This window comes from Astatotilapia calliptera, chromosome 3, assembly GCF_964374335.1.
Source record: "Astatotilapia calliptera chromosome 3, fAstCal68.1, whole genome shotgun sequence".
In the NCBI taxonomy this organism is placed as follows: domain Eukaryota; kingdom Metazoa; phylum Chordata; class Actinopteri; order Cichliformes; family Cichlidae; genus Astatotilapia; species Astatotilapia calliptera.
The window spans coordinates 58722344-58742161 of record NC_137424.1 but is presented as its reverse complement, the minus strand read 5'-3'; the positions used below and the strand labels follow the sequence as shown (position 1 = coordinate 58742161).

Below are 19818 nucleotides of genomic sequence, written 5' to 3'. Positions count from 1 at the left end.
CATGGCGAATTTCGATGACTCGCCATGAAAATCTTATTGCCTCTCATTTTGTCATACATTTTCTGACCTTGACCAAAGTGAACACATATGATAAGGCTCCACCCCTAAACATATTTCAACTGCCATATTTGACATGAAGGACAGCGCCACCTAGTGGGAACAGGAAATGTCATGTTTTACACTTTGGGGTACAGTATAGTGATGGGTGACATCTGCAGCCTCAAATTTCTCCAGAAAACCCTTAAGGAGTTGGTCTTGGGTTACAGTGAAAACTGTGACTTTTCGCAAAAGGGTGTGACCCCAGCAGCATGGCGAACTTTGATGTCGCGCCATGAAGAAACAAATTAGTATAACTCCATGAAATCCAGTCTGATCAGTACCAGACTTTACAGGCATGAAGTCAGACCCGCCCTGAACAGATTGATGTGCCCATTGTCGGGAATACGGACAGCGCCACCTAGTGGGAACAGGAAATGTCATGGCTTTAATTTTGTTGTACTGATTTTCACAGGTTCATCGTGGCCACCTCAAAAGCGGTGAATATCACCATCAGTCCCTTGTGATGCTTCAGTGCAAAAATTGTGACTTTAAACTGAACGCCGCACCCTGGTGGCAACGCAGTTCACCATGAAAGATGAAGTGGCTTTTGAGGGGCTTGGAAAGTTTAAAAAGTCTTGAAATTTGGCGCACACCTCCAATGTGGTTAAGGCTTTGTTGTTATGTGATCATTTTCATTGAATATCCCAAAATGGCTCCACAGCGCCCCCTACAAAATTTCAAAATCACAGCCCCTGCTCTGTGTTTTATGTATGAGTCTGAAACCTGGTAAGCTTATAGGAGATATCAAGATGTACAAAAAAGTCTCTTGGAGCAATATCCCAAATCCAACAGGAAGTCAGCCATTTTAAAATTAATGTGCAATTTTGGCAACATTTTCCCCTCTTTTCAGGCATCGTTCTTTGACGAACTCCTCCAAGGGATTTCATCATATTGCACTATTCTTCAGTGTGTGGAATCCAAAGACCTTTGTGTTGTTAAATTGCGAAGCTTTTTACGTTCAGGGAAACGGGGTGGTTATGGCGGCACGTAGACTCTCAATCACTCGCCAAAACGCAGTAATCTGCTGTTACTCAAAAACACAATGTCCAATCTCACCCAAAGGTCGCAGGCATAATGAGACTCGAGTTCGGAAATGTTTGTTATGCCATTTGTACATAATGGTTAGAGTGCCACCTAGTGGAACGACTAGCTAATCATGAATGAATGAGTTGAAATGTTAGCTGGTGGTTAAATGCATGAATTCCATCAATGTGACATCGATCGGACGTGCTGGTTTTAGGTGTTGGGCGTGGCTCGACGCGCCGGGGGTGCGAGGGCCCTCATAACGCTGCTTGCAGCTTTAATTAGGGCCCGAGCACTGACAGTGCGAAGGCCCTATTGTAATTGCTCTGTTTATTAGGGCCCGAGCACTGAGAGTGCGAAGGCCCTATTGTATCTGCTCCGTTTCTTATTATTATTATTATTATTATTATTATTATTATTATTATTATTATTATTCACCCCAAACAAGGGCCTTTTTGAGGGCCTAAACATGCTCAAAAACTCATGAAATTTTGCACACATGCCAGGTCTGGTGAAAAATTTTGTATTTTAATGGTTTTACATATGAGCACTGGGAAATGGCTCTACAGCGCCACCTATGCCTTGTTAAATGCAGCCCTACGACCACATCGTTTCAGCTACATGTATGAAATTTGGCACACATGTGTATCATGCAAAGACGAACAAAAAAGTCAGTGGGCCCATTGACGCAAACCCAACAGGAAGTCCGCCATTTGGAAGAGAAGGTGACATTTTGGCTCTAATTTTGCCATTTCCATGCCTCGAACTTTTGCGAACTCCTCCTTGGGGTTTCATTTCATAAGCTTCAAATTTGGACAGTGTCAACTACACCCTTGTGCCATGTTAAATTGCGGAGCTTTTGAGTTTTCACAATACTATGAGGCCGTGGCGCCATGGCGAATTTCGATGACTCGCCATGAAAATCTTATTGCCTCTCATTTTGTCATACATTTTCTGACCTTGACCAAAGTGAACACATATGATAAGGCTCCACCCCTGAACATATTTCAACTGCCATATTTGACATCAAGGACAGCGCCACCTAGTGGGAACAGGAAATGTCATGTTTTACACTTTGGGGTACAGTATAGTGATGGGTGACATCTGCAGCCTCAAATTTCTCCAGGAAAGCCTTAAGGAGTTGGTCTTGGGTTACAGTGAAAACTGTGAGTTTTCGCGAAAGGGTGTGACCCCAGCAGCATGGCGAACTTTGATGTCACGCCATGAAGAAACAAATTAGTATAACTCAATGAAATCCAGTCTGATCAGTACCAGACTTTACAGGCATGATGTCAGACCCGCCCTGAACAGATTGATGTGCCCATTGTCGGAAATACGGACAGCGCCACCTAGTGGGAACAGGAAATGTCATGGCTTTCATTTTGTTGTACTGATTTTCACAGGTTCATCGTGGCCACCTGAAAAGCGGTGAATATCACCATCAGTCCCTCGTGATGCTTCAGTGCAAAAATTGTGACTTTAAACTGAACGGCGCACCCTGGTGGCAACGCTGTTCACCATGAAAGATGAAGTGGCTTTTGAGGGTCTTGGCAAGTGTATAGAGGCTTGAAATTTGGCACACACCTCCAATGTGACGAAGGCTTTGTTGTCATGTGATCATTTTCATTGAATATCCCAAAATGGCTCCACAGCGCCCCCTACAAAATTTCAAAACCACAGCCCCAGCTCTGTGTTTTATGTATGAATCTGAAACCTGGTAGGCTTATAGGAGATATCAAGATGTACAAAAAAGTCTCTTGGAGCAATATCCCAAATCCAACAGGAAGTCAGTCATTTTAAAGTTAATGTGTAATTTTGGCGACATTTTCCCCTCTTTTCAGGCTTCATACTTTGACGAACTCCTCCAAGGGATTTCATCAGATTGGACCGATCTGAAGTTTGTGGAATCTAAAGACCTTTGTGATGTTAAATTGCGAAGCTTTTTACGTTCAGGGAAACGGGGTGGTCATGGCGGCACTTAGAGTTTCAATCACTCGCCAAAAAGCAGTAATCTGCTGTCACTCAAAAACACAATATCCAATCTCTCCCAAACGTCGCAGGTGTGATGAGACTCGAGCTCGGAAATGTTTGTTATGCCATTTGTCGGTAATGGTTAGAGCGCCACCTAGTGGAACGACTAGCTAATGATGGTTCAATGAGATGAAATGTTAGCTGGTGGTTAAATGCATGAATTCCATCAATGTGACATCAGATCGGAGGTGCTGGTTTTAGGTGTTGGGCGTGGCTCGACGCGCCGGGGGTGCGAGGGCCCTCATAACGCTGCTTGCAGCTTTAATTATTATTATTATTATTATTATTCCGGCAAATGAATTGGCCGTTTGAGGGCCTAAACATGCTCGAAAACTCATGAAATTTTGCACACGCGTCAGGTCTGGTGAAAATTTACGTATTTTAATGTTCCCAGACATGGCCAGGGAAAATTAGCTCAGTAGCGCCACCTAGAAAAATGAAAAACGCGAGCCCCCGGTATGGGTATGACCTACACGTTTGAAAGTCGGTACACCTATATAACGTTCAGAGTCGAACAAAAAAGTCTATTATGGCAATGTCCTAAACCCAACAGGAAGTCCGCCATTTTGGATTGAAGGTGACATTTTGGGTCTGATTTTACCGTTTCCATGCCTTGTACTTTAACGAACTCCTCCTTGGGATTTGGACCTATAAACTTCAAATTTGGACAGTGTCAACTACACCCTTGTGCCATGTTAAATTGCGGAGCTTTTGAGTTTTCACAATACTATGAGGCCGTGGCGCCATGGCGAATTTCGATGACTCGCCATGAAAATCTTATTGCCTCTCATTCTGTCATACATGTTCCGATCTGGACCGAAGAGCACACATATGATAAGGCTCCACCCCTGAACATATTTCAACTGCCATATTTGACATCAAGGACAGCGCCACCTAGTGGGAACAGGAAATGTCATGTTTTACACTTTGGGGTACAGTATAGTGATGGGTGACATCTGCAGCCTCAAATTTCTCCAGGAAAGCCTTAAGGAGTTGGTCTTGGGTTACAGTGAAAACTGTGACTTTTCGTGAAAGGGTGTGACCCCAGCGGCGTGGCGAACTTTGATGTCACGCCATGAAGAAACAAATTAGTATAACTCAATGAAATCCAGTCTGATCAGTACCAGACTTTACAGGCATGATGTCAGACCCGCCCTGAACAGATTGATGTGCCCATTGTCGGAAATACGGACAGCGCCACCTAGTGGCAACAGGAAATGTCATGGCTTTCATTTTGTTGTACTGATTTTCACAGGTTCATCTTGGCCACCTCAAAAGCGGTGAATATCACCATCAGTCCCTCGTGATGCTTCAGTGCAAAAATTGTGAGTTTAAACTGAACGGCGCACCCTGGTGGCAACGCTGTTCAACATGAAAGATGAAGTGGCTTTTGAGGGTCTTGGCAAGTTTATAGAGGCTTGAAATTTGGCACACACCTCCAAATGGATGAACGCTTTGTTGGCATGTGATCATTTTCATTGAATAGCGCGAAGTGGCTCCACAGCGCCCCCTACAAAATTTCAAAACCACAGCCCCTGCTCTGTGTTCTATGTATGATTCTGAAACCTGGTAAGCTTATAGGAGATATCAAGATGTACAAAAAAGTCTCTTGGTGCAATATCCCAAATCCAACAGGAAGTCAGCCATTTTAAAATTAATGTGTAATTTTGGCAACATTTTCCCCTCTTTCCAGGCACCGTTCTTTGACGAACTCCTCCAAGGGATTTCATCATATTGAACCAATCTCCAGTGTGTGGAATCTAAAGACCTTTGTGATGTTAAATTGCGAAGCTTTTTACGTTCAGTGAAACGGGGTGGTTATGGTGGCACTTAGAGTTTGAATCACTCGCCAAAAAGCAGTAATCTGCTGTCACTCAAAAACACAATGTCCAATCTCTCCCAAACGTCTCAGGTGTGATGAGACTCGAGCTCGGAAGTGATTGTTATGCCATTTGTACATAATGGTTAGAGCGCCACCTAGTGGAACGACTAACTAATCATGAATGAATGAGTTGAAATGTTAGCTGGTGGTTAAATGCATGAATTCCATCAATGTGACATCAGATCGGAGGTGCTGGTTTTAGGTGTTGGGCTTGGCTCGACGCGCCGGGGGTGCGAGGGCCCTCGTAACGCTGCTTGCAGCTTTAATTATTATTATTATTATTCAGGCGAAACAAGGGCCTTTTTGAGGGCCTAAACATGCTCAAAAACTCATGAAATTTTGCACACATGCCAGGTCTGGTGAAAAATTTTGTATTTTAATGGTTGTACATATGAGCACTGGGAAATGGCTCTAGAGCGCCACCTATGCCTTGTTAAATGCAGCCCTACGACCACATCGTTTGAGCTACATGTATGAAATTTGGCACACATGTGTATCATGCCAAGACGAACAAAAAAGTCTGTGGGCCCATTGACGCAAACCCAACAGGAAGTCCGCCATTTGGAAGAGAAGGTGACATTTTGGCTCTAATTTTGCCATTTCCATGCCTCGAACTTTTGCGAACTCCTCCTTGGGATTTGGTCGTATAAGCTTCATCTTTGGTCAGTTTCAACTACACACCTGGGCCATGTTAAATTGCGGAGCTTTTGAGTTTTCACAATACCATGAGGCCGTGGCGCCATGGCGAATTTCGATGACTCGCGATGAAAATCTTATTGCCTCTCATTTTGTCATACATTTTCTGACCTTGACCAAAGTGAACACATATGATAAGGCTCCACCCCTGAACATATTTCAACTGCCATATTTGACACCAGGGACAGCGCCACCTAGTGGGAACAGGAAATGTCATGTTTTACACTTTGGGGTACAGTATTGTGATGGGTGACATCTGCAGCCTCAAATTTCTCCAGGAAAGCCTTAAGGAGTTGGTCTTGGGTTACAGTGAAAACTGTGACTTTTCGCAAAAGGGTGTGACCCCAGTGGCATGGCGAACTTTGATGTCACGCCATGAAGAAACAAATTAGTATAACTCAATGAAATCCAGTCTGATCAGTACCAGACTTTACAGGCATGATGTCAGACCCGCCCTGAACAGATTGATGTGCCCATTGTCGGGAATACGGACAGCGCCACCTAGTGGGAACAGGAAATGTCATGGCTTTAATTTTGTTGTACTGATTTTCACAGGTTCATCGTGGCCACCTCAAAAGCGGTGAATATCACCATCAGTCCCTTGTGATGCTTCAGTGCAAAAATTGTGACTTTAAACTGAACGGCGCACCCTGGTGGCAACGCGGTTCACCATGAAAGATGAAGTGGCTTTTGAGGGGCTTGGAAAGTTTAAAAAGTCTTGAAATTTGGCGCACACCTCCAATGTGGTTAAGGCTTTGTTGTTATGTGATCATTTTCATTGAATATCCCAAAATGGCTCCACAGCGCCCCCTACAAAATTTCAAAATCACAGCCCCTGCTCTGTGTTTTATGTATGAGTCTGAAACCTGGTAAGCTTATAGGAGATATCAAGATGTACAAAAAAGTCTCTTGGTGCAATATCCCAAATCCAACAGGAAGTCAGCCATTTTAAAATTAATGTGCAATTTTGGCAACATTTTCCCTTCTTTCCAGGCATCGTTCTTTGACGAACTCCTCCAAGGGATTTCATCATATTGCACTATTCTTCAGTGTGTGGAATCCAAAGACCTTTGTGTTGTTAAATTGCGAAGCTTTTTACGTCCAGGGAAACGGGGTGGTTATGGCGGCACTTAGAGTTTGAATCACTCGCCAAAAAGCAGTAATCTGCTGTCACTCAAAAACACAATGTCCAATCTCTCCCAAACGTCTCAGGTGTGATGAGACTCGAGCTTGGAAGTGTTTGTTATGCCATTTGTACATAATGGTTAGAGCGCCACCTAGTGGAACGACTAACTAATCATGAATGAATGAGTTGAAATGTTAGCTGGTGGTTAAATGCATGAATTCCATCAATGTGACATCAGATCGGACGTGCTGGTTTTAGGTGTTGGGCGTGGCTCGACGCGCCGGGGGTGCGAGGGCCCTCATAACGCTGCTTGCAGCTTTAATTATTATTATTATTATTATTATTATTATTATTATTATTATTATTATTATTATATGGAACAAGCCAGGCAGGGGAACAAAGTGAAAAATGTAAAGACTGTGGGAAGACATATAGTTATAGATATGTCCAAAGATCCCAAAACAACTGCAAAGACACTAGTGAATGACTTAACGTAGTCGTGAATTGTACAGGGTGGGCCATTTATATGGATACACCGTATTAACATGGGAATGGTTGGTGATATTAAAGTCCTGTTTGTGGTACATTATTATCTGTGAGGGGGCAAACTTCTCAAGTGGGTGGTGACCATGGTGGCCATTTAGAAGTCGGCCATCTTGGATGCAACTTTTGTTTTTTCAATAGGAAGAGGGTCATGTGACACATCAAACTTATTGGTAATGTAACGTGAGGGTTCACTAGATGGTTTGGAATCTCTCTGAATAATTAGGAACAGCAAGATGGAGACGGATAACTTTTTAGCAGCCACTTTACTCTCAGCACACCGCAACAACAACCCACACTTCCTGTGTGCCGCCCTCATGAATGCTTCACTGGCCTCTCAGAAGCCAGGAAATCTTATACTCAGATCAAAACAGGGAAAACAACCAGGTAGATATAACACATACTTATTACTGGTTTGAACATGCATGTCTAAACATTCAAACATGTAAACATGTAAATATCAAAACACGTAACCACCAAATAGCTACATAACTAGCTTTATAACCTTTGTAAACACCTCTTTGTATATCAAATTAGATTTAAATTTACTTCTACACTTTACAGTAATGCCACAAGAAAAACAATGGTTTTAATGTCTTCCTCCAGTACCAGACCTTTTCTCCATACCTGAGAGTTTCCAGTTTCCAGGATGGATTCTTCTGTTCAGGCACCAACAGCTTCATTCCCAAGTCTCCTGGATGATTGTAGCTCAGGTCCAACTTTCTCAAGTGGGAGTGGGAAGAACTCAGGGCAGATTCCAGAGAAGCACATCCGTCCACTGTGATCAAACAGCCTGACAGACTGCAGGTACATACCAAAAAAGAAGTGTTTTATTTTCTTCCCAGAGAAAGTGAGCTCCATCCCTTCAATTTAATTTACCTACATTTATAAAAATGTCTTAACTTTTTATAGCAGAGATAACACTACAATATAAGAGAAAGAACCACAACTCTCAGATGGTCCCCTGTCAGCAGCAATTGGTCACAGGAAGGAGGAAAAACGTTTTACAACTAGGAAGAGACCGCCAACAAAATCTTGCTCAGGGAGGTTTAACCATCTGCTTTAACATGTAGGTGATGTTGGTGCGAGTGAGGACAAACAGCCCATGAGTCCTGTGTCAGATTAGATAAGACTGACTGATAAGGTTCAGTAAAAAGATTCAGGTAACTCAGGCGGGAAAAGCAGGGCTCTCCTCACATAGTCCATAACGTATATGGGGCGCTACCAATGTCAACCGAGTTGGGCAGTGGAAAGAAATGTGAGCTATATTCACTGAGCACAGGTAAAATAGCATAATAAATTAAACAAACAAAAAAACATTAAATGGAACAAAATGCATCCAGGATCATTTAAGGATTAAATATTGTTTGGGACTGTGTAAATAAAACTAAATTAAAATTTTCACGATTATAAAACTAGGGCAAAAAATCTTGTTATTTTTATTAAGTTATACAAACAAAATGCAAAAGAAAAAAAAAGAGCAGAGCACATCTTGATCTGACCTGAGAGTTTCAAGTTTGCAGTATGGACTCTCCAGACCATCAGACAGAAGCTTCAATCCCAAATCCTTCACGTTGTTGTTACTCAGGTCCAGCTCTCTCAAACTAGAGAACCGCATGCTAAGAACTGAGGACAGAGCTTCACAGGCTGTCTCTGCAAGGTTACAGTGACTCAGTCTGCAGATTTATACACAAGAACACAAAGAACACTGATATAAGTCACAGTCACCTCAAGGTGCTTTATGTTGTAAGGTAGACCCTACAATAATACATACAGAGAAAAACCCAACAATCATATGACCCCCCTGAGATAAGAAAGACAAGATAAAAAATTCAGGGTCACCTGATCTAGCCCTAACTATATGATTTAGCAAAAAGGAAAGTTTGAAGCCTAATTTCAAAAGTAGAGATAGTGTCTGTCTCCCAAATCCAAAATAGAAGCTGGTTCCATAGAAGAGGGGATTCAAAACTGAAGGCTCTCCCTCCCATTCTACTTTTGAATACTACAAACCACGGGCAGGAAACATGGCAGGTGCCAGGGCTGTCCCACCAGGAATGATTCTAAGACTAGCATGACCTGGGCACAATGCAAGAAATATGTCTGCAAGGAGCATGCACACACTCTCTTCACATCCTGTGTACAGTAGTGCAGAGAAAAAATTTGGCTGTTGGACAAGAACTGTTCCATGTTCTGACTATGTTCGTATTATTTTCTGTTTTCTGGTTGAATTTCACATGAAATATGTACCACCCCCTCCAAACAAACAGCAAAAACAAACAAAACATAACAAATTAATAAAAAAAACCCTTCAACTCTACCATTGCCAGTCCCAGGCCTGTATAAGAAAAGAGGAGGGGTGATTGAAAGTGATGTCATGGTGCTAGAGCAAAAATTAACAAGATTCATTCTAAAGGGCATGGATGTAAACACCACGAGAAAGAAACAGATCTAGAATTAAACATTTGACCTGATGGTGGTGCTAGAGAAAAGGTCATGTCATCACCAAAGACCAACAGGGTTCATCTACTTGTGGTTATTAATGTTGGCAGTAATTTTGAAAAGTTCTCAATTCAAACTTTTCAAGATACATTTATTCTAAATTAAAAGTTTGACTTCATGGCTTGATGGTGGCACTAGAATTTTATTATCAAGAGAATACTAATGTATTCAATAAATAAACAAAGTGCCTGACGCAAACAATTGGTCAACAATTGTATGTAAACCATTTTGTAGAGGTAAATAACCCCCATGGTAAAACGTGATAGTAATATTTGAGGAGAATAGGAGGGTTAACTGATAAGAAAACAGAATATATATTGATCTGACCGGAGAGTTGTCAGTTTAGAGTATGGAAACTTCACTCTTGAATCCTGCAGGTCGTTGTTACTTAGGTCCAACTCTTTCAGACTAGAGGACTGGGAGTTGAGAATTGAGGAAAGAGCTTCACAGCTTTTCTTTGAGAGGTTACAGCCACTCAGTCTGAAAAATAAAAGATAAACTGAAAACACTGTTGTAGTGCAATGACAGTACACTGAAGTATTATTAGATTTAGCAATTTTTTAAGCAGTCTTGATCAACAATGTCAAAATTATTTTTGTAATTTTTTCTTAATTTCTTTTCTTCTTTGAGGCATCAAACAGTTCAATGCTCCCTGACCGCTAAGGACTCAACAACAATTATCTTATGTCTATGTTCAAAAAGTAAAAATCTCTCTCTCTCTCTCTCTTACACACACACAAACACACACAAACACACACAATTTAAACAAACCAACAAAAAAACAAAATAAATCATCCACTTGCATTGTAACTGGCTTCTGTACATTTTGGAAATGTTGTTTATATTTTTAGGTAGGACGGTGGGGCAGAAATTGGATTAATTGTAATTCAGAAAAGGGTCCCATGTTCATCTTTCTTTTGTTTTGTTTTTGGGGGGGTTTTTTTGGGGGGGGGGGGGGGGTGCTAAATGTGGGTTGTCGTAAAAATTTGTGCTATCTCAATGTTAAGATATAATCTAACAATACTGTGTCAGAATAAAACGTAATTTTACATTATACATTAACAGAAATGCATACAGTCTTGAAAACTTTGGATTATTACAAAATCACAGAACTACAAAAAAACCTAGGAGTTTCTTTCAATTTTAAAAAAGTAATTTAGAGATATCGGTTGACCTGATCTATGAGGGAAGCAAACAGGAAATCATTTAATATATGACTGTTCTATTTTCAATCATTTGTGAAATCAACCATTTTTAAATATAGTGATGAGTATATATTCACTTACAGAGCTTTGTTGGAAGTTTTGACCACTGGCAGCAGCCTCAGAAAAGCCTCCTCTGAAACAGAGTATTTCGTCAGGTCAAACACATCCAGATCTTTTTCTGATGACAGTAAGATGAAGACCATAGCTGACCACTGAGCAGGAGACAGTTTATCTGTGGAGAGACTTCCTGAACTCAGGAACTGTTGGATCTCCTTCACTAGCGAATAATCGTTCAGTTCATTCAGACAGTGGAACAGATTGATGCTTTTCTCTGCAGACAGATTCTCACTGAGCTTCTTCTTGATGTACTCGACTGTTTCGTGACTGGTCTGTGAGATACTTCCTGTCTGTGTCAGCAGACCTCGTAGGAGAGCCTGATTGGTCTGCAATGAAAGACCCAGAAGGAAACGGAGGAACAAGTCCAGGTGTCCATTTGGGCTCTGTAAGGCCTTGTTCACAGCACTCTGGTGGAGATACTTTATACTACTTTTCTTTTTAAAAAAGAAAGACTTCTGGGAGGTTGGTTGTTGTTTTTCCAGCAGATTGACTCCAGAGTTGATGAAGGTCAGATGGACATGAAGAGCAGCCAGAAACTCCTGAACACTCAGATGGATGAAGCAGAACACCTTGTCCTGGTACAGTCCTCTCTTCTCTTTAAAGATCTGTGTGAACACTCCTGAGTACACTGAGGCTGCTCTGATATCGATGTCACACTCTGTCAGGTCTGATTCATAGAAGATCAGGTTTCCTTTCTGCAGCTGATCAAAAGACAGTTTTCCCAGAGACTTAATCATCTTCCTGCTCTCTGGACTCCAGTGTGGATCTCTCTCAGCTCCTCCATCATACTTGACCTTCGTCACTTTGGCCTGAACCACCAGGAAGTGGATGTACATCTCAGTCAGGGTCTTGGGTAGCTGTCCTCCCTCTCTGGTTTTCAGCACATCCTCCAGAACTGTAGCTGTGATCCAGCAGAAGACTGGGATGTGGCACATGATGTGGAGGCTTCGTGAAGTCTTGATGTGGGAGATGATCCTGCTGGCCTGCTCCTTATCTCTGAATCTCTTCATGAAGTACTCCTCCTTCTGTGGGTCAGTGAACCCTCTGACCTCTGTCACCATGTCAACACAGTCAGGAGGGATCTGACTGGCTGCTGCAGGCCGTGTGGTTATCCAGAGATGAGCAGAGGGAAGCAGTTTCCCCCTGATGAGGTTGGTCAGTAGCACATCCACTGAGGTGGACTTTCTAGGGTCAGTTAGGATTTCAGTTTTGTGGAAGTCCAGAGGAAGTTGACACTCATCTAGACCATCAAAAATGAACACAACCTGGAAGTCTTCAAAGCTGCAGATTCCTGCTTCTTTGGTTTCAGTAAAGAAGTGATGAACAAGTTCCACCAGGCTGAACTTTTTCTCTTTTAGTATATTCATTTCCCTGAAAGGGAATGGAAATATGAACTGGATGTCCTGGTCGGCTTTGTCTTCAGCCCAGTCGAGGGTGTATTTCTTTGTTAAGACTGTTTTCCCAATGCCAGCCACTCCCTTTGTCAGCACTGTTCTGATTGGTTCATCTCTTCCAGGTTGGGCTTTAAAGATGTCTTCTTGTCTGATTGTTGTTTCTGGTCTATCTGGTTTCCAGGATGCTGTTTCAGTCTTTCTGACCTCATGTTCATCATTGACCTCTGCAGTTCCTCCCTCTGTGATGTAGAGCTCTGTGTAGATCTGATTCAGAAGGGTTGGGTTTCCTTCTTTAGCGATCCCCTCAAACACACACTGGAACTTCTTCTTCAACTTCGTTTTAAGTTTACACTTACAAATTGCTGCAACATGTCCTGAAAACAATAAAAAAAAAAAACAGAAAACAATGAAATGAAATGCATATGACTATTTGTGCCCCCTAAAATATGCATGTTTAATATTTTTGTTAACATTAATGAGACATTACTAATTCCATTCATCCAGCAGCTTAAATATCTAGAGAAATTGTCTTACTGCTCTGCAGACGGTCAGCCAGCTCCTCCTGCTTCAGTTTCCTTAGGAAGTGCAATGTGATCTTCACAAATGCTTCTCTGCTGCTCTGCTGCTCATCATCCTCACCCTTCAAAACCTCCTCATTCACAATCTTATTCTCTACGCATTCTGGGTAATCTGGACTCAGAACCTTCTGGATCTTCTTCAGCTCATTCTTTACAAAAAGGATGATATTGTCCTCCAGCAGCTGGAACAGAATACTTTATGAATGACCCAGTCAGACTGAAATCATGCAGCCAAACATCAGATCCATGTTGGACAATCCACTGGTCGAACAAAGAGCAGCATGGAGATGACTGTGAACAGATGACTGGACTTTCTCATTGGTAACTTTATACATTTGTGTCACGTCTTAATTGACTGTTCAGTTGTTCTCAGTAGGATGATGCACCTCTTTTTTTTGCTGCTAAATATGATACCATCACTCTCAACTTCCATCTACCTAACACCCACTCACTTAAGAGCAAGGGACATATCTTCTATGATCTCTTTACCAACTGTAAGCTAGACTTTCTCTGGTCAACTGAGACTTAGCAATGCCCAATGACTTGCCTCAGTTGAATTAATCCACTCCTCCTGGGTTTGTTAACATCTTTCAATCCTGTAGTACTGGCCGGGGACTAGTACTGGCTCATCTATCATGAGAGGTGAAAAGTCATACTAGTCTCTGCTCCTGTGTCAGTTCTTTTGAATCTACTGTGTGTTAAATGTCTGTTCCTACTCCTAGCATTATTTCAACTGTCTACCATTTCCCTAAACTCAACAATCAGTTCCCAAATGATTTTGCTGCCTGCCTCACATCTATCACAGTATTAATAACTCTCTCATCAGAGATTTTGTATCTTACCTTGAGAGTTTGGATTTCAGCAGCATATTGGTGTTGCTACTCAGTCTAAAGGAAACATTTGAAACCTGATTTGCTGCTCTGGTGTAACCCCGCTTACCTATGAAACTCTCTTTATTAACAATTCTCTATTAATAATTCTCTCTCCAGTAGCATTGACTCTTTCATAGACATTCAGAGTTTATTCACCATTGAAGAACTGATTTCACTCTACAACACTGAACTCCATGAAAAAAAAAAGGATCTGTTTTCTCCTCTTCCTCTACCCCCTGAGTTTACACCTGAACTTTGACTATTACTGTCACAAACTTTAGAGGCTCTACAAAAGAACTGGACTTGTATAAAAATCATAAACGACATTATAATGACAGCATCGCTCAAACTTTCCCAGTTACTATTGTCATATTATCTCTTCTAATGAAGGTAACACCAAGTCACTCTTTTCATTGCTTAACAACATCATCCAGTCTCCAAAAGTTGATTCTGTTCATCTGGACGTAGCGTTTTGTGGGAGAAACATTTTGTCACTCATCCAAGTGACTTCTTCAGTCTCAGCTGACTGCAGGTTTCCCCAATCTTATAAATAGTACATTTGCATAATGACAATCTGCATGTCTTTGGACGGTGGGAGGAAGCTGGAGTACTGGAGGTATTTTATCATTCATTTCTTCTCCATGTACTATCTTTCATAAATACAACAACAATTTCCACTGACACACAAATGACATCCGGCTTAACAACAAATCTACCTTGCCTCCCTCCTCACTCACTGACTATATATCGAAAACAAAATCCTGGTTGTCTTCAGATTTATTCAAAATAAATAGCGACAAAACTAAGGTTCTCCTCATTAGTATAAAATCAACACGATCCAAAACAATTTTTCCTTAGTCAGTGACTGTTCCTCTGTCTCCCCCTCCTCACGTTTTAAGAGTCTGGGTGTCATTCTCGACAATACATTATACTTTCATTCATTGTATTTGCATCAATAATAATAATAATAATAATAACAACAACAACAATAATAATAATAATAATAAGTATTATTATTATTATGTAGATGTTTTGTTTAGTAGTAAAGTAGTTGTTGAACATGTGCAGACCATAAATATGGAGTCCAGGTGTGTTTCATGCTGCTGGGCAGACTGACCACAGGGAAACTCTGAGCTGTTCTGGCCCACTCTGTGGAAAAATCATGAAGAATTAGTCCAAGTACAGGATGCCGATCCACCACATCTTTGATTGCACCATTAATGCTAAATACGGGTTTATGAGCAGCATGCGCTCACAATCAGATTAGTTCGTTTTTCTCCTTTTCAGAGAAAACCTTTCATACATTCTTAAACCTGTTAGAAGACATACAGCATGAGTATTTTGAACTAAATGCAAGCGATGGAGTGTTGAATACCTAAACAGAGAGAATTGCAGCAGTCCAGTCTAGAGGTGATGAAGGCATGAATAATTTTCTTTTAGATTTTTAGGAGGAAGATAAGGCTTCGCTTTGGCAATTTCATGTAACTGACAAAAAAACTGTTTTTCACAACTGTGGACGCTTGCTTCTCTAATTTAAAAGAGCTATCTAAAAACACTCAGAGATTTCTTACAGTGTGGGAGTGATAACAAGCAAGAGGCCCAAGAGTATCCATTAACTTATCCAAAGGGGCATGACTTCATAAAACAATAACTTCGGTCTTATTTTCGTTTAGGGTGAGAAAATTCAGTCTTTAACATCATGTAGACAGTTAAGGAAAGGTGGCAGTGGGACAGAGACATCCAGTATCAAGGGGAAGTAAATTTGGATGTCATCAATATAACAGTGAAAGGCAATGTTGTATTTCTTGAAAATAGATCCCAAAGGCAGGATGTATAAGGAGAAGGGAGTTGGGCCCAAAACAGACCCATGTGGCACACCGCAACAAATAGGGGCGGAGGAAGAGGAGTATTCTTCAGTAGCAACAGAAAAGGACCTCTCTGATAGTTATAATTTAAACCCTGTTTAATACGGCTCCTTTAAGACCAACAATGTGTTGAAGTCTCGATAAAAGAATGTTATGTTCAGCTGGACTAGAACAACAGAAAATCAAACATGCCAGAACATGTTGAATAAAAAAAGTTAGCTAGCTCTTCAACCACTAGTTCCAAACTAAAGTTGTGTTGGGATTAAATAATTTGCAGTGCCTCAAAAATACTATGCTTTTTATTAATAATAAGTGTTATAAAGTTATAAAGTACAGTATTAAGTGGACACAGCCCTGAAAAATAAAGGCATGAAACCATGTGTGCTGCAAGAGTAGAAAGCTGCAGACTCTTGCTCACACTTGCGTGGGAAAATGTAGATAAGAGGGGACCATCTCTAGTGGAAGGTTACTGAGACACCGTTGTTTAGACTAGAATGAGAGAGCGTCTGGAATAAAACTGTTAGGGGCACAGCACCATTTTGAGATCCGTGGCAACGTGTCATGCAGGACGCATCTCCATTCTAGAAGTAATGTGAAAGAGAAATAAAGGGTTAAATGGTCTACTGAGCAGTGTTTTGTCTTCCATCGGATGCCTCTGAGGAACCAAAAGAACTCAGTGAAGTGTTGATATTTACAGTTGGCATCATACATCATACAGATAGTAAAAGCAGAGAATAGTGAGCAGCGGTCAATGACTTTATCATGCATAACTGACGCACAGGTCCCTCACTGTTCAACTCCACATTACACACTGCGATATTAAACATCACTGGGAAATGATCTGATATCCCACAGTCCTTGATTTCTGTAATACAAACATCCAGACTGTTTGACAGCACCTGAACAAGTGTGTGGCATTTCATGAGTTGGATCACACCCACTGAGTAAGATTAAAGTGTCCATAAGGGGAAGGAAGTCCTTTACTAGTGGTCTAGTCTCACAGCGTACATGGATGTTAAACTCAACAACAATTAAAACACGGTCATATCCTAGCATAAGATTCCCTAGTAAGTCTGCAACATCAAGATTAAAATCCTTAATGCATTTTGGTGGATGATACACCACAGCTCAGAGGACTGAGGGAGTGGAGTTCAGTTCCAAAAACTGCACCTCAAAGCTGGGGTAGAAAAAAGGTGGCAGTTGCCGACAGCGAAATTTGTTTTTAAACACCAAAGCTAGCCCTCCATCTCTACCAGTGATCCGGGAAGTTCCGAGAAGGAAGAAAACTCACTGGGTCGAAGCCAAGTTTCCGTCAGGAATATAAAATCCAGTCCTGATGAGATTAAAAGAGAAAAAAAAAAGTCATTTCAGATAAAAGTCTTGTTTGCCAACAACATATATCCAACAACATCAAGCAGTTAAATCAGCTCTCAAAGACTTCATGTTACTAACAGCTCACCTCTCTGCAGCAGATGCCTGCTGGACTTTAAAATTAATGAAACGTTCATTAGAGTCGTCAGTCTTTAAGGACACACAGCTGGGTGGAGGTTCAGGCTGGTTCCTGTGAATAATGATGAAGCAGTGATGTGAGTGCTGAGCTGTGACATGGAGAAGAGTCATGGACAGTTAGAGATGGTCATCTCACCTCTGAGCTTTGGTCTGGCTGTCATGTTCCCCACACAGAGTGGTTTTAGAGGGAGGGACTCCCTCCTCTCTGTCCTCACACGGATCCATGCTGCCGAATTCACATCCACGTCAGCTCACACAAACCTTCTACCTTCACCTGCAGAGGAAACACCAATCATTCATGTGCACATCAACTGAAATACTATTAATGCTATTGTATAAGTTTAGCGTGACTTGTTTTTTCTTGTCTTTTCTCATTTTCACAAAACACAAGAGATGTAACATTTCTTTTAGTTGCCGATGTTCCTGATGTTGGTCTTGCCGTGCCTTGGTCCTCTAAACTACTGAAGTGATGCACTGTACAGTAGTAAGTAACATAAATATAAATGTAACATAAAAAGTTACAAATATTTTACTAAATGTTGTAAAAAATGACTCGAAAAAACATGTTTTTGTAAGGTTTTGAGCTAAATGTGGAAAGATGTTGATGTTAATTTCAGCACGTTTCCCTTTACAAACGGCGCCCCATAGTGTAGCCTTAATGTGGTCAGACTTTTTAATTGGTTGCTCCTAAATACACTTTTATTGTAGCTCTGTTTTACTTGCAAATGTGTGTGAAATGCTCACGTTTACATCATTTAACACATGGGCACACAGTAATCAAATTACTCAATGATTCGGTCCAGCACTATAATAGATATAGAATGACTAAAAACAGAAAGGAAGCTGTTTATCAAGAACCCAAAAACACAAGAACAGCTTTAACAGATGAGTCAGCTATCTGGGCTACGATGATGTTAAATCATTTTTTATTGCACAGAAGATTAGAGATGATCTGCCAACACAGTCTCATTCCTAACTCATCAGAGAACCTCTGTGATCACATTTTGGACACATCTGGAACCGACAGCAAACAAATTCTTTACAATTTGTTTTACATTGCTCGCATTTATCACTGTGATCACAAACTACAAAAGGTAACTGTTGAGGAAATTTTAAATAAACTGCAAACACCCGGTAAGCATCTTTTTGAAGCAGAGTTTATTATACACACTGCATGTGGAGAGAGGGCTCTGGTCACAAACCAGAATGGTCTCTAAAGATGGGCGCTGCCTTACATATGACCCGGCCAAACTCATGGACAAAGGAAACTCCTCAGCACATCACGTAGCTCTATACCTCCCAGTTCAGCTCATCCTCGAACCCTTCCCCCCAAAGGAGAATTACGACCAACCGGCACCTCCCTTATGCGGTGCCTATATGCCTGTAACCCACATACAATGACCCCACTGTGAAGGTGTGATAAACATAAGGCCCACTTGAGATAACATCCTACATGCATATAACTATGTGACAAAGTGATACTATTATTACCAATGTAAAATACATATTACTACATAGAATAAAGAAATCTTCCATCACAAAACTATTTCCACATCAGCTACACCAACAGAGAGCTGACAGACAGATAGTCCAAGAGGATTTAATGATACCATCAAAATTATTAGTTTAGCCTTTAGTTATAGAACATAATTCACATGCAGACATCACAATTATAGAATTTAATAAATCCAGAGCTACAATCAGAATGAAATGTTCTTTTTTAAAAACCTTAAAGTTATGAAATATTACAGTGCTCTATAAATGCAGTCAGGTCAGTTCAGCTCCATTAGTTTCTGTGACGCCAAAATTATCAGCTGTTAGCAGAGGAATGTTTTTAACTGTACACTTCCTCATGCCTGAGTGTGTCACGCTACATGTGGGTCTGAGTGTGAACATTAACTTGGTTATTACAACTTTATTCTTCTCTGTTCTTTCTGTTTTTAAATACGTGCTTCTGTTTTTCATCAACAAATAGGAGTCCTTGTTAAAGTGGTTCAGATCTTCACACCTGAACATTTCGCTGAGTTTTTTATACATACACCGGATCCCAAATTATTATACAAATTGTGTTTATTTAAGTTTCATAAAGATTAAATAAGTTGTTTTTCAATTAAACTCAAGGATGGAATTGTGGTGTTAGAAACAGTTGGAAGTCACGCACACAAAGAGACACACATTCTGTGGCCACACACACACACACACACACACACACACACACACACACACACACACACACACACATTCTCACATGCATACACACTGTGGTGGTGGTGATCTTTGGATCACTGAAATCAAATCACAATGATGAAGGTTTCTGCCGGGCAAATACATCAGATTAAGAGAGCAGCTGCTAAAAGGCCATTAAAAAGCAGCAAACAC

General features: G+C 41.0%; 1 protein-coding gene across 2 annotated transcripts in view; it reads right to left on the bottom strand.

Moving 5' to 3' along the window:
• Window positions 1-19818, bottom strand: part of LOC113017181 (NLR family CARD domain-containing protein 3-like) — a 71830-nt gene that overhangs the window by 49769 nt on the left and 2243 nt on the right. The window contains exons 2-10 of one of the 2 annotated variants that reach the window (XM_080298674.1): window positions 17576-17713; window positions 17390-17491; window positions 17222-17263; window positions 15136-15214; window positions 13150-13375; window positions 11186-12989; window positions 10227-10379; window positions 8903-9076; window positions 8028-8201 (exon numbers count right to left, since the gene is read on the bottom strand). In XM_080298674.1, coding sequence (XP_080154800.1) covers window positions 8028-8201; window positions 8903-9076; window positions 10227-10379; window positions 11186-12989; window positions 13150-13375; window positions 15136-15214; window positions 17222-17263; window positions 17390-17491; window positions 17576-17664 — 2843 coding nt within the window. In that variant the 5' untranslated portion in view covers window positions 17665-17713. Of the gene's footprint in view, window positions 1-8027; window positions 8202-8902; window positions 9077-10226; window positions 10380-11185; window positions 12990-13149; window positions 13376-15135; window positions 15215-16465; window positions 16512-17221; window positions 17264-17389; window positions 17492-17575; window positions 17714-19818 lie in introns of those variants that run through there. The other variant, XM_080298675.1, reaches the window with a different exon arrangement.